General features: G+C 40.9%; 1 protein-coding gene across 1 annotated transcript in view; it reads right to left on the reverse strand.

The window, feature by feature from the left end:
- The window catches only part of MYCBP2 (MYC binding protein 2), a 218300-nt gene that overhangs the window by 99189 nt on the left and 98440 nt on the right, over positions 1–20671 (reverse strand). The window contains exons 40-50 of the mRNA XM_060233596.1: positions 20163–20381; positions 17592–17817; positions 16856–16974; positions 16144–16231; positions 14530–14579; positions 11717–11889; positions 11015–11159; positions 9793–10008; positions 7454–7509; positions 6259–6374; positions 5946–6043 (exon numbers count right to left, since the gene is read on the reverse strand). Of these exons, the coding sequence (XP_060089579.1) occupies positions 5946–6043; positions 6259–6374; positions 7454–7509; positions 9793–10008; positions 11015–11159; positions 11717–11889; positions 14530–14579; positions 16144–16231; positions 16856–16974; positions 17592–17817; positions 20163–20381 (1506 nt within the window). The remainder of the gene's footprint in view (positions 1–5945; positions 6044–6258; positions 6375–7453; positions 7510–9792; positions 10009–11014; positions 11160–11716; positions 11890–14529; positions 14580–16143; positions 16232–16855; positions 16975–17591; positions 17818–20162; positions 20382–20671) is intronic.

Below are 20671 nucleotides of genomic sequence, written 5' to 3' on the forward strand. Positions count from 1 at the left end.
TCATGCACTCAAACTGTCACAACTCCCCCACCCACCCCCAATTTTATTTGCAATGATTTTTATCTGCAACATTCTAGTTACATATTTGTCTACAGCAAATATGCATACCTTTGAAAACAGTATTTCTTCTTTAGAATCATCCACCCTCATACAGATTTGTATCAATGAAATCAGGCAATCAGTTAAAACTTATATGACTAGTCCACTAAGATTTCTTTAGGTGAGTGAAATATATATATAAAAATTAGCCTTTTGGCACCTTACGGGTGACAGTCCTAAAAGAAGATCAATACACATAGGTGTCTCTGATACCTACGCTCAAAAACATTAACACATACCCAATAAACTGCTGTTAAATCATTTTTAGAAACCTCAAAGGTAAACCTCACAGGCTTACTAAGGATGTTTTCACATTTAATATTGTATCTATTTTTTGGCACCAGGTTAAGATATTTTTACTTGGCATAAACTTTAAAAAAAAACCTGGCCACTTTTAGTGCTTTTTAAAAAGCTGTCTGAGTGTTTTTAAAGGATTTATTCTTGGCTGGAAACAATTTTGGATTGTTTATTTTATGGTTTTGCTAATTTCCGTAATGACCAACCAGGGCTGAGGAGGTTTTGGGGAGGAGGGGTGCTGTTACACTGTTGCTTTATTCTGTTTTTTTTGCCACTTTATTGTTTGGTTTTGCTGGGCTCTGTGCTGCTTTGCTGTAATTTTATTACAGTTTGCTGGTCCGGTGTTTAATTTACTGCTACAAGGACTGCGGAATGCATGTGTTTTGAAATTGTGAGGGCTGGACTGGCAACAAATACAGTAAACAGACAGAAGCAATTAGACGGTGGTACATGTTTATTAATATATATTGCTGAGCTGCCTCTGCCGAAATCTAGCCACAGTGGCTTGCAACTGAATTAAAACAATAAAATTCTAAAAATCTAAACCAAGAGCGGCTGCTTTTCATAAAGTTTAAAAGAATATTTTAAAACAGCCCAGAACATAACAGCAGTCATACAACAGGACCTGTCAAAGAAAAAGGTACAGGACAGGGTAAATCAATCAGAAGTCCAGACAAATCAAGGGTGTCTGTGGAACACTCTCCCACTTTAAAGATAAGACACTCCCTCTGATTTCTGTAGGTGAAGACACACAACAGTGGGGTGTAGGAAGAAGAGCTGCTGTCTTAACTCGCACACAGAATATGGGAGAAGCCAGTTGTAGCCGCTGAGGGGGGGACACACTCTGAGGCAACCACCTTCTGGACCAAAGAATATCCAGTCCCCCACTCTGGCCTCTCCTATAGATTCTTTATACCCCCACAACCACCCACAATCAAATAAAAAGAGGGAGAACATCTTTAAATTAAGCACTGCTAACATGCAAGCTATAAGCTCCATAAAGATCTTGTATTTGGAAACCTGCTAGACCAAGCTGTACTTATGTGTGAGGTAAACAGAGACCCCATGCTTCCTTAGATTTTTTTTATTGGAGAGACAAGACACAGATGGAGACGCAGAACAAAGGTTTATTTAACCGAAAATAAAGTATTTAATAAGTATTTAATGGGGTAAATATGATGTTGGGTAACTTAGATATATAAAGTGAAACTGGTGCTTAAATAAAGTAAATAACCCAAAGGGAGATTTAATTCCCCTTTCTCTCGGCAGGTTCAACACTGCTCTTTTTCTCTCACAGAGCACCCACACCACTGCAGTTACACCAGTAAGGAATGAAGGTTCCTTAACAGGATGCTTTCTTCCCTACGCTGACCCCCAAATCCTAACTAGAAAGCCAAATAAAAGTTTGGCTAAGCTGACACTTCTTTCCAGAGCCACAAAATTCCCATTCAAAAGGAAAAAAGTTAGTTTAGTTTATTAAATTTATACCCCGCCCTCCCCACAGAGGCAGGCTCAGAGCAGTTTACAACATTAGTCATAATAACAATAAAAAACTAACACATTGGTAAAAAGGTAAAGGTACCCTGTGCAAGTACCAGTCGTTTTCAACTCTGGGGTGATGTCGCTTTCACAACATTTTCACGCCAGACTTTTTATGGGGTGGTTTGCCATTGCCTTCCTCAGTCATCTACACTTTCCCCCCAGCAAGCTGGGTACTCATTTGACCGACCTTGGAAGGATGGAAGGCTGAGTCAACCTGAGCCGGCTACCTGAACCCAGCTTTCGCTGGGATCGAACTCAGGTTGTGAGCAGAGGGCTCCGACTGCAGTACTGCAGCTTTACCACTCTGCGTCAGAGGGCTCTTAACACACTGGTACTTCATAATAATAAATAAATAAATCAATTAATTATTATAAATCAAAAAGAAAAGAAAAAAGGTTTCTTCCTCCTTCTTAAGGCTGAGGCTGGGCCACCCCCCCCCCCCACTTCCAGTGGAGTTCTATGGGCTCTGATTGGATGACAATCACCTGGAGCTGCAAGAAGCCTAAATCACAAGGATTGGTTCAGAGCCCTGGAGGAGAGGCGGTACTTTTAGGGATGGCTGCCACACCAGTTCTTCAAGTACCCTGGTCCTAAGACACTTAGGGCTTCCTGGGTAAGGAACAGCACTTTGAACTTTGCCTGGAAGCTAACAGGCAAACTGTGAATTTCATTTAACACAGAGGTGATGCAACCTCTGTAACAACACCCGACAACCACCAGGCTGGTGCAATTTTGTACCAAATGAATTTTTGAACAGTCTTTCAAAAGATCGCATTACAGTAACCCATCTTAGATGTGACCAGAGCATGGATTACAGAGGCCCAACCTTACTTCCCAAGGAAAGGTTACAGCTGACACACAAGATGAAACACTAAAAAACACTATGCACTGTGGAAGAAACCAGCAATTCTTGAATGTAGGTATTGATCATCTCCAAACTATGAACCTGGTCCTTGGAAGGGACAGTATAACCACTTCCAGAAGGGTAGGCAGCATATAGCCCACTCTTGTCAGATCTCAGAAGCTAAGAAGGGTCTGCACTTGGAAGGGGGATCACCAAGGAAGACTGCAGAGGTGGGCAAACTGCAAACCACCTTTGCTTCTAGCTTGCCTTGAAAGCCCTTGCTGGGGTCATCAAAAGAGGGCTGCAAACTTGATGGCACATTTATACACACAACCACTTACAGAACAGGCCCATTATTTAAACCCAAACAGGATTACCAACCAGCAGCAAACCAGTGTTGCCTGGAATGACCTTAAAGAGCATGGAAGACAGAGGACACAACAACAGTGCAGCACACACACAAAAACACACATTTGGGTACACGTACAGTCAAGGCCACATGCAATAACACCTTTCCAGTGGGTGTGTTTTCCAGTGCTTCCATTTGTAAATGATTAAACGCAACCCACATATTGGGTTTTTAGGTGCACAGGTGGTGCTTCCCACACCAAACGCATAAGGTAAGCTAGGTTCAGAAAGAGTGACTAGGAACACTCTTGTGGCTTAGCCCAGACCCAGCAACCTGAGTCTGGGAGGTGACTGACACAGGCTTTGCCTGCTCCTTCCTGCACTACCAGGAATCAGGGCCAACCTGGCAGCATAGCACGAGCTTGGGAAAGAAAAGAAACAAATGTCCAGTTTGGCCAGACTACTGTGGAAAAAAAGCCAACCTAGAAATTTCACGCGGATCTTCTTAATTTCACCATAACTATCTTTTCCCATAAGACACCCTGGACAACTCTTTAAGAAAAGACATAAAGGGCAAAAGACGAAAGGAGTTTGGAAAACCCATTCATAATCCCAGCTTGTTTGCTAGTCTCAACTTCTATTGATTTAAAAGCTTGCAACTGTATAATATATGAAAAGGCCTGGAAGACAGAAACAATCTGGGGAGGGCAGGGACAGGGTGCTGGTCACCACAACAGATTTCTGCTGCTTAAAACCGCCTAACAAATCTCCAAGGCAAACACTTAATACATCTGTTTTACTGTTTATTTTGTATGGACTCTGTATGGGTGCACAGGTTGTTCGCAGTAGCCTAGTAGCCTGCTTTCCCAAGTAGAGTATTGCATCAATGTTCCTTCTGGGTCTTACATGAGCACATGAAGCTGCCTTGCACTGAATCAGACCTTGGTCCATCAAAGTCAGTATTATCTACTTAGACTGGCAGCAGCTCTCCAGGGTCTCGGGCAAAGGTCTTTCTCATCATTTACTGCTTTGTCCTTTTAACTGGAGATGTGGGGGATCGAACCTGGGAACTTCCGCTTGCAAAGCAGAGGCTCTTCCATTGAGCCACGGCCCCTCTCTCCCCTCCACTTTCCAGCAATCTTTACCATATATGCCTCCATGCGATGTTTTATAGAAGGTAACAGCAGTGCCATGGTGGAACCCATGTCGACAAGAAAGTCCAGATCTTCCCCTCCTCGCCCACATCAATGTCATCTTCTTGCCCTAGTCTCCTGCTACTAAGGGACATTTTCTTTTCTTCTTTTAAAAAATACAGTATTGTTACAGTACTATAATGATCTATCTATTGCTTCCTCTAAATCCTCAGCTTTTTTAAAAATACACATCTTTAAAAAAAAAATTCTTTATTGCATGATATACATAAGCATAGGACTCTCAAAAATAAATGAAGTTTCTATAATATTGGTTCTGTGGAATGATGTCATTTTCAGAAAGAAAAGTGAGTAAAGGGTACCAAACAGGCACTACGTGTCTTTCATATTGGTCATAAGATATGTCGTATGAATTATAAGCGATTTTGCATAATATGAATGTTTCCTACAGCCTTTGATAACAGGTTTCTAATGTGGGTGCATGTTTAATGTACCCAGTGTGAGGCTATGACTAACCGTGCCGTGGCTATTAAAATATGAATTAATTCTGATATACTGGAGCTTAACCTTTAAATTACTCACATAACCCTAGCATTGGAACCTGGTATTTTTTTACTTCATAATTGGCAAGAAAAAAAATACATCTGCAGCTCTTTTCATTATAGAGATATGTCTTTTCCCTTGTATCTTGGATGGGTAAGGGAACTTCAGAAGTAACCCGGGAACCCCTAATTGCCTTAACTTCCATCTGCCAAATTTCAATAAGGGGCTAGAAACTTTAAAAATTTAAAAATTTTAAAAAACCAACCTGGAAATTCAGAGAATCTTACAATCAGATTGCTGTAACATTATGATTCTATATACAATATGTCAATTGCTGATATTAAAAAAAACATGGGAAAAAACCCTCTGATGATACATGGAAGTGATCCCAAAGTGAAAATCCCTAACAAGGAACAATTCTTTTAAAAATCTGTTTTATTAATTCTCTCAGAATATAAAAATTTATATTATATAAATAATGTATTTATGTATTATAAATATAGCCAGGTTCTATATAAACTGACCAGCAATGAATCTCAGACAGCTGGGGTTATTTCTAGACCAGCTCTACTGGAGATCCTCCTTACCTGAAATGCAGCAGACTGAACACATCGAGTGTCGTATACGGAATCAGAATATTGGTACATCAAGGACACTACTGTCCATTCGACTGTCTGTGGCTCTCCAGGCAGAGGCCTTTCGCAACACCTCCTTACTTGATCTTTTCAACTGGAGATGCCAGTTGGGACCTTCCACGTATGAAGCAGAGCAGGACTTTTTTTGTAGCAGGAATTCCTTTGCTTATTAGGCCACACCCCTACAGGGCTCTTAGTGCAGGGCCTACTGTAAGCTCCAGGAGGATTGGCTACATCAGAGTGTCTGTGACCTAATATGCAAAGGAGTTCCCACTACAAAAAAAGCCCTGAAGCAGAGGCTTTCCCACTGAGTCACGTCCCCTCCCGAAAAGGTCCACCTGGGGCCTTCTTCATATGTAGCTGGTGTTCCACCCCTAAATACGGCTCATTATCAAAGAAGGAGTTCAAATTTATTAGCTAATGCTCACGTATTTGCATACACTAATTACCAGTTTAATCATAAAGAGAGGACTTTAGTTCTCATACCTTGTTTGGTAAGGGTTCTGTTTTTGGTTTAACCAACTGAGTTCCTGGAGGTATCATTCCTTTTGGGGGGTCTTTTACTTTGACTTCTAGTCCTGCATCTGTAAAAGAAACAGTTGTGAAGGACAAAGGTAACCCTGCAGAGCAGGGATTAAGCTGAAACGGTTCTGAAGAAGAAGAAAGAAGTGGCAATGAACGGATAGTCATGGTTCAAAAACTATCCTCCAAATTTAAATCCTCTATCCAAGCAGGCTGCTATGAAGAATTTAAAACTAACAGCTTGAGGCTATATAAGAAGCAGCAAAATTAACATTACCTATTTCAATGCCATCAATCGTAACATGAATGGTGTAGAGACCAACTGCTCCAGGAGTCCAGTTAGCACAATAAGTACCATCATTGTTAACTCTTATTAACATGTTTTCACTTGGTCTAGGGGGGAAAAGGAATAATGGAAGTCACAACTGACCACATATTGCTACAACATTAAATCTAAGCCTTCAGCTTATGCCTCAAAAATCTAAATGACAAAATATTTTTAAATTAAAAATGAAAGCTGGATAATACAATTTCTTCTGCCCAAGCATTTTAAACAAAGAATATCAGAATATGTTGTGTCCCCACAATGTTCCCTCTAAGCTACGGAGTGTTGGGGGCAAAAATTCTGCTTCGTGTGCTACTGGCATTAAAGTTGTGATTGAACAATTTGGCTACTGCATAAATTAGTTTGCTCCGGGGCCATTCTTCCTGAGCGAAGACAAAAATATTTGAGCTGGAGCTAGCTGTGAGCTAGTTCATTCTGACTCAGCTTAGAGGGAACACTGGTCCCACAATAACCACTGTTTTATTTCTGACAAATCAACTTTGCATTAGTTCATGATAAGCTTCTGCTACGACCTAAGACTTGTGCAGTGAAGGAACATATCAAAGAAAATGCTGAATATCCTGGGCTTTTTTTTGTAGCAGGAACTCCTTTGCATATTAAGCCACATACCCCTGATGTAGCCAATCCTCCTGGAGCTTACAGTAGGCCCTGTACTAAGAGCCATGTAAGCCCTTGGAGGATTGGCTACTTCAGGGGGGTATGGTCTAATATACAAAGGAATTCCTGCTACAAAAAAGTCCCTGTATATGTAAGACTGGACCTTCTACTTCCCCCCACCTTCACAAATTAGAAGTGATTGTAGAGGGTGTCGAAATCAAATTAGGAAAATGGAGGAAATGGAACTGAGGAAGCTGGCATTTAACAGGAGATATGCTGCATATATAGAATGCAAGAGTGAATTCACGAGAAGGATCAGCCACTATACTACAAATTTAGCTATAGCTTCCCAAATAAACTGAAATTTTTCCTGATAACTACTTTTTCCTAGATGCTGAAGCACTGAAGTCTGAACACCACCGATAAGAACTTAACCACTATTCCACAAAGTCACACACATGTGAAAACAATTAAAATATACAGAAGATAAAATTATGCTTACGCGTTAAAAAGCGTGCAAAATTATTACCTTTTAGGTGTTGGTGAAGCAAAGCGTAATTCTTCAAATGAATAATTTTCATATACCTGAAAGTAATAAGCATCCCAAAATAGAGTATGTTTTAACACCGATGGAACAAGTGTATCTTGATTCTCAGATAAAAAATCTGACATGGAATAAGTTGCTCCACTCTAAAAATGAATTTATTGGTCAACCATGAAGACAGATCCAGGTGGGTAGCTATGTTGGTCTGAAGTACTCGAATAAGGTTAGAGTCCAGAGGCACCTTTAAGACCAACAAAGCTTTATTCTGAAGAAGTGTCAGTCTACTAGCAGCCACTGGACTCTAACTTTATTTTATTGTAGAAAGATCCAGGTGGGCAGCCGTGTTGGTCTGAAGCAGTAGAACAAAGTAGGAATCATGTTGCACTTTTAAAACCAACAAAGTTTTATCAAAGACTTCAGGTTTTCACGGCTGGTAACATCATTAGGGTTTGTAGAATCTTTCGGGCTCAAGTGCCATGTTCTACTAGAGAAAGTTTTCCTTCCAGACGTTTCGTTCTCAGCTGCGGAGAACATCCTCAATGGCGTTGCAGCCGGAGCAGGCGCTCTGACCTTCTTGGCTGCTGTGCCTTCTTGGCTGCTGTTGCAGCCCTGGCCCCACTCAATGCACAGCAGCCAAGAAGGTCAGAGCGCCTGCTCCGGCTGCAGCGCCACTGAGGATGTTCTCCGCAGCTGAGAATGAAACGTCTGGAAGGAAAACTTTCTCCAGTAGAACATGGCACTTGAGCCCGAAAGATTCTACAAACCCTAACAACCAAGTTTTATTCAGAATGTAAGCTTTCGTGTGCTAGAAGTACACTTCATCAGACATCAGATAATAAAATTTTGTTGGTCTTAAAGGTGCAACTTGACTCCTACTTTATTTTATTGGTCAACTGTTATTGTTATACAGCATGTTTTTGTATCTGAACCCTCACATAAACAGACCGAACTGCAACTTTTTTGATTAAACATTGGCATGCTTCCTGAAAATGTCAACAAGCAATGATTCACTTCAACCAGGGAGCCCCGACCTCTGTGCCTCCAGGCACCTTGGAATTCTTACAGAGCATGCTGGCACAGGAACAAATGGCAGACGCAAGAAGTGGAGCCTGCCACAAAGTGACTGTTGCAGCTTACATTCAGAAAGATAAACTGTGTTGCACAATCCAAAGTGTTCAATAATAACTATATTGCCACGAATTCAAGTTGTAGTAATGGAATTCCAAGAATAATCAATATTTTATATCATATACAATGTCTGGTGTCTTTCATGTCCATAACAGAACATAAAAGGAGAGTGTTGGAATTCTTATCCCTGAAATTTATTCGGACCGGTGCTTCAACTGACAAGTTATTTAAGGAATAGTATATGAAGCCCTCATTGGGGGCATATGAAGCTGCAGGCTAAGAAGGTCCATCTACTGAAACCGCTTCCCTTTGCTTCGTTTTTTGGCACAGAAGAGAAGAAACTTTCAAGGAATTTTAGATTGAAGTCTTTGGAACTGATATATCTACACTATTATTGTTCTATTATGGTCAGGAAAGACACTGGACATTGTGTATGATGTAAGATTTTTTTATTATCCTTGTAACTGCATTACTATAACTTGCTATTGTGGCAATACAGTTATTATGGAGCACTTGGGATTGGGTGATAGTTTATCTTTCTGATTCAGTTGAGTTTAAACAGTGGTTCTGCTTTACGGATATGCAGCTTACATTCAGTCACACAGTGAAGATCCCTTAATTGTTGTGGCAGCTGCTGCCAAAGCAGATTTTCTTTTTAATCCAATGTCCAATGGCCAGAGGTGGAATTTTAGCAGGAGCTCCTTTACATATTAGGCCACACCCCCTGAAGTAGCCAATCCTCCACAAGCTTACAAAAAAGAACCTTGTAAGCTGTTGAAGGATTGGCTATATCAGGGGTGTGTGGCCAAATATGCAAAGGAGCTCCTGCTGGAACTCCACACATCTGCCAATGGCTAATCAGAACCTTTGCTATGCAAAAGCCACACTTGGCTCCAGCCAGTTTCTTAAACATTTGGTTGGCACAATGGTGCCCACAGGTACCACAATGGGGACCCCTGACTTTAATTTTGTTAAGGCGTTACAAGGTAACACCATCATCCACCATCCTCTCTCTCTTGTAACATTCTGCTTCAGTTAGATTTTCATCAGCAGGGTTCCCACACAAAATGAGTGAAGTCTTTAGAGACACGAATGGAAATCCACATCAAAAAGAAGCATTTTTGGCACAAGACTGGCAGTTCTGGTTTCTTCTGGAGTTCCCTTATCAATCCAATTAGTATTCAAAACTCTTGTACCTTCATCATTGTAATCGCTATGTAACGGGCTTCTTTGACTATCATCGGTTCATAGGAAGCATCCAATTTGGGAGAAGGAAGTCCTCCAAATGTCAGATCAGTGCAGGCAACAGCAGCAGCACCTGCGGGACTGCCTGGTATCCGTTGGAGTTTTTTTGCCTGTTCTTGCTGCAAGGAAGTTTTCTTCTGGGAAACAGGAATTGCCTTGACTTCCACCTGCCAAATTTTTAATAAGAACAAGTAAAAACATATTAAAGCAAAAAAAAAAAAAAAGACCCAGCAGTAGCCAAAAGTACTTTGCAAATATATTCGATTCTTTTTCAAAAGGTTCTGTGCAATAGTCAGTAGCCCATCTTCACTCAGCCCTATTCATAGAGGAAAAGGGCATGAAATCAAAGGTCAGGCCACACATTTGGACAGCTGCTAAATTTCCCTTCTTAGATGACTCAAGTTTCCTCAACAGCAGGTAAAGCCTCCAATGTGAATGTGAGAAGCTCTTCCACAAAAACATCCAGTCAAGCTGTAAGCCTGAGCTGTAATATTCTATCAAAAGTCTGTTTTTAAAGCCCTTATATGACTTCTGCAAGGTACTAACAGTTTAAAGATACGTAAGCTAGAATATATTTTCTGCCCATACGTGAAAGAGTTAAAGAAATGCTCTAAAGGTATTCTAGCACCAACAGGGATCTCCATCTAAAGGATAAATTAAATTACTATGGGCCAAGCTGTGATCCAAATGATATAAAATTTAATGATGGGAGCCAGCCTTAAATAAAGCAGCACTTCAAAAACGGTATATATATTTTTTTTTAAAAAAAACACCCTCTATGTGTCAAGTTACTCAAAAAAGTATACCAGCAAATGTAAGAATGCATATTTGTTCAGTTCATTAAAATGAAAATACATGTAGATAGATTTTATTTACAGCAAAAGCCAACATCTTAAACAAAAGGGATAACTATACATATCCATAATAACTATCTGTAAAAACATGATAAAAGTATTATAACATTATTAAAATTGAAAAATATGCAGAAATGGCCATTAAAACAAACGTACTCTGGTATTTTAAGCTACTAGTAATTTTCTCATCCTAAAGGCAAACGAACCAAATATAGTTATTTTAAGAGTAACTGCAGGATATTTGCCCTCCAGGAGTTCTTTAAGTCGGCATATTTTTTGACTGCTAGTAGAGTGTATTTTTAAATTTACAGTCTATTACCTTCATATTGGGCACATGAACAACATCACCATACTGGTCTTTGGTCTGCACCGTAATCACAGTTGGCCAACCACACCGAATATCATCTTTGTTCAGAATCAAGGATGTTTTCTGGGGATCTGCATAGGAATCTGGCTGAAGCCACCTGGAAACCAAAAACAAAGAAATCATGTACCACTCTCTGTTCCTTCGCGCTCTGTGGGGATTAAATCTCTTGCGACAAAACAGAATCCAGAATAAGACGATTTGTATATTAACGCCAAGAAAAAAAAATAAAGTTATCAGAAGAGAAACGTATTTTATTTTTATAGTAAAATACTACAGTATTTTATCTTTTTGCATCAGTGCTTTCTAGCGACATGAGCATTAAAATAAAAGATTGCTGTCCGTATGCACCAAGGATGACACCTGCCTGATACATCTATGATTTCGTTCAGGAAACAATGAACAGTGGCACTACTTAATGAAAAGAATGTTTTTTTAAAAAAATCTTGATCAAAATGGTGCGTCTTTGTCTTTTCCTGTGCTGATTAAAAATTGAAAGACAAGGAAGCAAGAGCAAAATGCATTTTTCAAAGTAAAGTATATAAGTAAAGCAGACAAAAAATACTCTAGAAACAAGAGCATTCGGATGCTACATTTCTCTGTTCAAAACAACCGTAACAGTTGGGGTCATGGATAGCAGCAAACCAATTAAAGTACCTTGCGAGTCGTCCACCACTTGATCCTGGTACACAGGAAATAAAATCTTCCAAAAATGACTGTTCGTTGCTTTGTACTTGCAGCGGGAGAGTTCCTTCAAGTGCCTCCAGGATAGTTGGTGAATGTGACAGTGCTAAACCTTTTCCCAGGATGCCACAGTGTGATTTACAAACCTGGTCAGAGATGAAAATTTTGTTTCTAAACATGCATTGCTTTTAAAAACATAGCGAATCCAAACATTTTAACTGAATTTTTAAAATACATATCCTGCCTATTATAAGCCCCCCCCCCACCCCGAAGTGGCTAACATTTACAAAATACAACAATCCCATTACAAAACATTCCCATCCCAAGCCTGAAAGCACCAAAAATCTTAAAGGGTTTTTTTGTGGAATGGCTAAACCACATTTTAAACCCCAGCAATCAATTCAACAGCTCAAAAGCCAGGCTGAAACTTATTTTCACAGTCCTCCTAAAAAGGAATAAATGTAATATACTACCTTTTGAGTGGAATCTTTATCAACTAGCAGTAAATCTCAAAAGCTCAGGATAGTTTAAACTACACATCACCCTGCAAGGGGTTCACACATTAAGTTAGGCATGTAAAACTTATTGGGGCTGTGCAGAACCAATCAGTATGACATAAATAATTACATAATGTGGGTGTGTGCATGCAGGGAGGATGCATAGAGCTGTGTCTTATGGAGGAACTCCAGTTTTGACAAATGAACTCCAGTGTCCTAGAATCCATGCAAACATCCAAGCAGTCATATTTGGCCAACAAGAAAAGCAGGTGATGCAGTGGACAGAATGCCCAATTTTGACCAGGGAAACCTGGATTGAAAACTCTGACTCAGTTCCTACCACACAGTCTTAAGCTGCCTCACGGGGCTGGCTGAGAATGAAAGGAGAGACATATACTCCCACTGTGAGTCATTTGGAAGTGAAGATTATAAATTACATTAAAATTTTCTTTTTCTGAGATAAACAAGGGCATTAAAGTCAGGACTTTCTAGATCAGCTGCTTTACAGAACTTTTCATATGACCACAAGGTTCCACTACTCAATTTGCCTACAGGGTATAACTCAAGGAAGAGAAGCTGTAACTTTCTTGCAGGCAGCAATTGTATGGTTGGTATATATCAGGGGTAGCCAAACTTGCTCAATGTAAGAGGTACTTTGACTAAACGTCAGCTGTTAGAGAGCTACAAGGCGTGAATGTCAAATGTGGAAGGAAGGAAGGAAGGAAGGAAGGAAGGAAGGAAGGAAGGAAGGAAGGAAGGAAGGAAGGAAGGAAGGAAGGAAGGAAGGAAGGAAGGAAGGAAGGAAGGGAGGGAGGGAGGCAGGAAGGAAGGCAGGAAGGAAGGAAGGAAGGAGGGGGAGGGAAGGAGAGGTGGAAAGAAACCAACTTTAACTTTAAATGCATTCCCCAAACCACTTGCTGGTTTGGCCTTCTCCAAGCCAATTGACAGGGTGGTGGAAGCTTCAAGAGCCAAACAATATGTGCGAAAGAGCCACATGTGGCTCCTAAGCCACAGTTTGGCCAACCCTGGTATACATGCTTGTGCAGGTGAAACACACAGTCTCATTTGTGTGTCCACTACAGTTAACAGATGGAGAATTTGAACTTGGACTCTTTCAAAATTAAACTTCAAGGTGCAGGTAAAGAGAAAAACCAGACTGCTGCATGTACTGATGGCCATTCACTTTCCTTTTCCTCCCTTTTGTACCCTTAGAAGCTCATTAATTCACAAATCTTGAGCAGCAGAAGACATTTCTTTTCTTTTTTTTATGCAAAGGCTAAAAGACTGAGATGAATTTTGCAACTGCTAGAGTGATCTTAAGATCCTTATCACTGAGCAAAAGAGGGATGATCGGGTGAATAAAGGCTTAATATAGTAATTCCTCATAACCTCAAAACATCTGCTTCCAGCAGAGCATGAAAGGATGTCATGAAAGGATGTCTAAGGTCACAAGAGCAGATTCTATCAGCACAGGGCCTATTCAAAAACCTTCCTTGCAAAACCACTGCAGGTATAATGTTCAGTCTTGTAAACAAAAAGCTCTGCAATAACATGAGACGGTAAGATAGTACATATGGGGGAAGGGGGGGCGGTAAAGATTTTGGGTAAGATAGACCAAAAAGTACGGGTGAGTCTGCAGGCTCTCAGGTTCAAGCTACCATGACCATTCACTAGAAAACAGTCCATCTTATTTGAACAGTCATTTGGAAAACATAAAACGTTAGTACTCAAGTACAAACATATTGCATTGCATTTAAGCGAACTACGACTGTGTTCCAACACATCAAAAGGTTAGGTCCCCCCTCCCCTTTATGTTTCAAGATGCTGTTAAAAAGCAACTGTTGCAAATTACAGATTTTGAGCAATCTAGATATTGATGGATCTCCAGGGTTATAAAAAAATTAATTGAAATTTCAAGAGTGGGTTTCTAGCCTGTAGGGACAAAGGGTTTTACAAAGAACTATAGGGGAAAAAAGGGTTTACGAAGGAGTTCAAGGGTATACAAAGTACTCAAAGAAGCTGGAGGATACCATCAGTGGCCAGTATAGCCCAGCTGAGGACTTCAAGACAGCAGATCTCATTCTCTCTCCTTGTGGCATAAAGACCTCGCCTCCAGTTATAGTGACCCTCATTTCCCTTGAGACATTCTATTACTTTGGGCACAGACATTAATCAACTCTACGAAACAATTTCCTGAGCAATTAAACCATCTTCCCGCTGTGTGCAGTTCTGCCAATTAGCAAGGCATCTCAAAAAATATGTCTTGTGAGGGCAGCAGCAATCGTCTACCTGCAGAGCGGCCTCTTCAAGTATCTCGAGATCTTCTTCAAATTCGTTGCCTGTTGACCAAACAGTACACAGTATTGTGATGTCATCTTAATTGCAGACCTTAAAGAATACTGTTTTTTCCCTTTACTGAAGCTCCCTATATACACACATTTTTCAACTGTCAGGTGGTTCTTGCCTGAGTATAATTTTTAACAGTACAAACCTGAGCAGTCCAACATGAAATTCTGGCTCCTTAACCCTGGAAGATACCCACCAACTAATGCTAACAAACCCCAAAGCAAGGAATAAATAATAAAGACTGCTATGAAATTAAAAGGTTCTAGGGAAGATACGAAAGACCCTCTTCCAAGCTTAATAAGCATCATTTATACAGCACAGAAGCTTCAGGAAAAAAATACTGTGAACTTACATGATGCAATTAAAATAATTCTCTGTTAACATCTTGAAAGGGATTAAACCAGCTGCACTAATTGGGAGATTATACCCACACTGACCATAGACCAGGGAACAGCACAACTAAGTACTTTATCGGTAAAGCAGGACTTTTGGTTTTTCACCAGATAAGCAATTCTGTGCTCTGCAGACAAGTCACTACTGACACTCAGGAGATTTCCCAAAGCAGTTTGTGGTGTGGCATCACTGAATGCTCCTCACAGGGGAGGATACAGACTACAGTTTCCAGCAGCAGACTGGAAATTTCCTGCCTCCCACTGCAGCCCTCTGATGACCATCAATTGCTGCTCCTGGGAAACAGGAGGGCCTGTGGAATGACACAAAGGGGCTTTTGCAGTGGAAAGGGGGGATTGGTAGAAACGGTCACTTTTGTCTGAAGCTAATCTGCAGAGTCTGACGCAGCCCTGATGAGTATGCAGAAGTCCCTAAGCATGCCCCAAAATGGATTGTGACTACTTTCAGAGGGCAGCCATGCTGGTCTGCAGTAAAACAGCTAGACCAATTCCCCATTAGGCTCGTTCCAGTGTCGGAGCTCCCCCCCCCCCCAGGCTTCCGTCTGATTTCACACAAGCTGCCCCGGGGCTGTGACTTGCCATGCCTCTTTCCCATGGCAAGCAAGATCCTCTGAAAACCGGTTTCTGCTTGCCCTGGGAAAGAGGCGGGGCGAGTCTCAGCCTCATGGCAGCTTGTGCAAAATCAGACGGGAGTGTCGGGGGAGGGAAGAGCTCCAGCGCTGGAACAAGCCGAGTGGGGAATCGGTCCTAGATTTGAGTCCAGTGGCACCTCAGAGATTAACGAGAGTTTGGCTCTCAAAAGTTTATACCTTGAAACTCTTGTTCGTCTCTAAGGTGCCACAGGAGTCAATACCAGATGGATTGTGACCGTGATCTTTAACATAATATGCCTTCCCCCAAAGCAGATCCTACAACTGTGTGATGAGTTCTACCAGGGGTGGAATTCTAGCAGCAGCTGCTTTGCATATTAGGCCGCAACCCCTTGACGTAGCCAATCCTCTAAGAGCTTACAAAAAAGAGCCTTGTAAGCTCTTGGAGGATTGGCTACATCAGGGAGGTATGGCCTAATATGCAAAGGAGCTGCTAGAATTCCACCCCTGAGTTCTACAAATAAGGGTCAGCCCACTCCCCTTTAAAGGACATATACCAATGGGAAGCGCCAGGTCTTTTTTCATCAAAGCTGCAGCACATGCTCCTCCGAGATTGGCCAGCTCTTTCTCAAGTTGAATGATACCCTTAAAACAAAGAGAACAAAAATACGTTTTCCCCTTTCATTTTATGGACTCATATTCTTTCAACTAAAATTACTTAAATAAAATGTATAACTTTTTGAAAGCAACTTCAAATTCTAAATTTTTCTTGTGGCCCTCTGAAACAATCTCTGCAACTCATGGATCGTTTGTTTTGGGAAGATGTAAGGGGGTACAGGGACGAGACACTAAAATGAAGTTGTAAGCTACATGGAACGGTAAAAAAGATGTGGGGTCAGTGCCTTTGTAAATGGAAAAGGGCAATGCAATGGCGGGAACTGGAATGCCAGGAAATGGGTAAAGGGATTAGACAAGCGAAGTCTGTCTCACATACAAGCTCCCTTTCTCAGCAGCAAGGCCCTAATAGCCATGTGGTTTATCAAATAAGTGAAACTAGTGATATATCCCTACTGGCATTTTAAAGACAGAAAACACTGGAAAAGAAATTGAAATAGTCACTTCAAACAATGAAGTTTATCTATTATGCAGAAATGTTTCAATTACAATGGGATTAACATTCCCATTGCTGGCCTGGAGGAACAACAGTCAGTGCAATGGATGGAGTATTCATATGATTGTTTCAAAGGCTGCTACACTTAAAAAACTTACTTCATCAGGTCCTGGACTAAATTCATAACCAATAGCAAAGCATTTGAAACCATAGAAAGTAGCCTTCTCATCTTTCACGTAGTCCGATGCAGTTTCAAGCGAGAAGAGTGCTTCATTACCTAAAATGACATACTGCATTTAACAGAGACATAAAAAAGGATTCTTATCCCAATTCTCCCTAAAAGCAGATGTGCAGTCTACCTGTAATTTGTACTCAGCCTTTTGTGCTTACCTGTAGAAATCAGACACGGACCTTATCCATCACTTTCTTTTTCAGTTTTCTACATGATCTATGCAGTAATTAACATGTAAGGACTTGGCCCAGACCAGGATAATCCTTAACTGATGTTCTTTGAGTGCAGTTGCATGAACAGAACTTTCCTGCTCAGCAATGTTCAGAACTTTCTAGAGCCAATCTAAAAGAGCTTTGCTTGCCCCCCGCTCAAGGAAGAGGGCAAGCAAACTCACACAACCTGGAGGAGCAGTGCCACCCCTTCCTGCTGATTTCTCCACCAGAACAGTGCCGCTTGCCTAAGATGCAGATGATGCAATTATTATTTCAGATACTTAATCATTGCTTCTTGATATAACCATGCCACGTGTTTCACTTGGAATCTCACATTCATGATTCAATTTTTTTTTTCATCTGGTTGATCCCAGAGAATTGCTTTTCTAAAACTGTAGGTTAATGCTGACCCGTCACTATGAATAATTTTAAAAAGTCATTTGTATTTACCAGGCAGCACTAAGACCATAGTAGGCCATCCAGATGAGCCTGAGAACTTCTTCAGTTCTATCCAAGAGTTAAGGTTTTCATGGACAGAAGTCTGCTTTGGTCCAAATCCTGAGTTCAGGAGAATTCGGGCAGGAATGAGCAAACGAAGAACATCTTCTGACTGAGCTGTTCCACACTGAGGGTCAAACTCTATTGTCATCCACCTAACACATTCTGGAAAAGTCACCTGAACAAAAGCAGGAGCACAGAAGTTAACATGTTTTTCCAAAGAGTAACAGAACATGGACTTTTTTCTGGATAAGAATGAACAGGATCCAGTATCAAGCACAAGTTAAAGTACTTCTGAGCTGCAGAGTCTTTGGGGAAATCTGTTCATGTCCTAGCAACAGTGTTACGTTCTGCTACTCTGAAGAAGTACCAATGTTCCTATGTAAAAAACAAATGAACACAGTACACAGACATCCATGTTATCCTTGGATTTGATTAGTAGGATTGCTGTGTGAAGGGGGAGGGTGCAAATTGATCTATATCTCTTAATTATGTGTGAAAGTCCTAATGGGAATTCGCACTGCAGGCTTTTGACCAACAAAATGTCCCCAACATTTAGACATAGGTCTTTTAGTTATAATTTGGCAGCAGCTGTTTAAGAGATCTTCACAAGCCATGGAACCAACACTGCATGATCTGTTCCTAAAATAAGATACAATGCAAAGCCCCACCCTCATAATAAATTTTACAATCTCTCTAGTAGCAAATGCTAGTTTTGTTTATTACAAAACCTCAACTGAAGCAATATTATCTGGTTATTTATGCTGTACAGGTCACCAAATATAATCTGGTTATTTATGAGCAATATGATCTGGTTATTTATGCTATACAGATCAACAAATATCTAGAACTGTCTGAGCTGGAGGCTTGAAAAAAATCTGGAAATACATTACTATTTATGCAATATAACATCCATGAATTGTACAGTATTAGTATCCTGCACTGTAATATGACCACATATTTAAACCAATTCCTGATGTTTACAGTGCAGCTATATATAATATAGCACCACATAATTGCTGCTAATATATTCCAACTTGTATGTGCTGTATTCACAACCTCTTAAAAATAAAATAGGTGGAGGAAATCCATGTTTCAGTTCTCTGACATTTTCCAAAAGGTTTAAAAAGCAGCTGCAAGATGAGTGTGGAGATTTGGACAGGGACTGTGGTGGCGATGGGGATGACAGAATTTATCCCCCCACACACACCAATTACACTTTCACAAACCTAGTTCTACCTCCTAAATTGTCATTTTGCTTGAAAAAAGAAACATACAGTATGTTTTCCACTGCAAGGCAAGCAGTTCTGGGAAGCAACAAAGACCAAGAAAAAGACAGGGAGCCAAAAGCTTAGCTAAAGCTCTCTCCCCCAGTGTTATGGCCCAAATCTGGATTCATAGCGGCTTTTAGTCTTCTTAAAAATATGTATGAGAATCAATGTTATGTGTCATCAATGATGTTCTCCTGCCCGGCTCATTGGAGCCTGAAGGACTGAGCTTGGGGACTTAGGAACAATGGGCAGTAGGATCCAAATCCAAACTGCCCTGCTCTAACCACAGGCCCCTGCTGGTTTGAATGACCCAATAATGTGCTAGTGCGGGAACCCAGTGTTGTATATAGTTGGCCCAGCAGGCCCCGTTCGCCAGTTGAGTTTGGGCAGCCACCTACCATGCTGTACTCAGTAAAGAGCTTGTTATCACTACCACCTCGCCTCTTGAATGCCTCAGAACCCACTATACTATAAAAAACCTGCAGGATGCCCTAATCTCTGATCTCCTGGGTCACATCTAGCTCGGCCTTCAATACAGGATCTAAAGCAGGTGACAAAACAAACTAAGCACAAAACTAGACTTTATGACTTTCAGCAAGTTTTTCTGAGCCAAAATAGCCCCATGAGATGTTATTTGCCCCATTCTGGAACTGCAAGTCGGGGCTATTTTGGCTCAAGAAAATGAGATGGAGGGGCACAAGCCACTCCTCCTCCCCCTAGTCCAAGTAGAATCAGGCCCCCGCAGTTCCCCACAGCTCCTGCCTACAGCCTCAGCTTGTTAAAAGTTGTAACATCTAGTCTGACCTTTCTCTGCTGTACTGTATGGAAGGTTTAAGAAAATTCCATACTCCAAACATGTATTGTGCTTGTGGCTCAAGTGAGATAGAAAGTACTGAACATGTTCCCTTGCACTGTGCATTTTACTGTGATATTTGTGCTGCTTACTTAGAACCTCTTCTCCATAATCTTGAAGGACAATCTGATGACTCTAAGGCTCTCTTCCTATTATCCACTTATAACCCTGAGATCACTGAAACTGTGGCTAAATTTCTCTATTGTGCTTCTAAAAGATAAATGTTCCAAATGCTGGGGTAATTGATGTTTTCCTCCTTGCTGGTTCTGCATGTCTATGCTGTTATGCCAATAAAGGCAGTTGTCATAGTCTCACCCTTAAAAAAACTACTTTGCACCAGGACTAAGCATTGCACAAAACAAATTTTAAGTAAGTCTGCAGTCAAAAATTAATGCCTACCTTGTAGTGGGTAATACAAGCTGGTTTGTAGGGATGTTCACATTCAATGACAGCATAGTGGTTAGAGGTAGTGCAAGCAGAGAGCCCTTGTTCTGGCTGGTTTCCTGTGGTACTGTCTGTAGACTGATTAGGGTTGAAGGCAGGAGGGGCATATTTCTGATTCAGAACTGCTACAGAAGGAAGCAACTGCTGAACAAGGCCAAAGACCTCAACTGCAACCTACAGTGAAACAAAGCACATGACAAAATATTATATGAAACTGAAAGCACTTGGACTGCGACTCGTGACATAAAACTAAACATTCAGGAGAATATACATTACCTCCTTAAAAATAACAGAATTCCTGGACTTGGAGTTGGGGAAGGTGATCTTATTTCTGTACCTTCTTTCTTCCATCCCTTCTCACATCTTTCCAGTACCACTCTTCCTGGGAGCTTTTGGGGGCAGAGCTAGATGTCACTGCACCATCACTTCCAGTCATGTTATACTGGAAGTGGCATCATGTGCTG

The sequence above is a fragment of the Heteronotia binoei genome, chromosome 3 (assembly GCF_032191835.1).
Source record: "Heteronotia binoei isolate CCM8104 ecotype False Entrance Well chromosome 3, APGP_CSIRO_Hbin_v1, whole genome shotgun sequence".
NCBI classification, from domain to species: domain Eukaryota; kingdom Metazoa; phylum Chordata; class Lepidosauria; order Squamata; family Gekkonidae; genus Heteronotia; species Heteronotia binoei.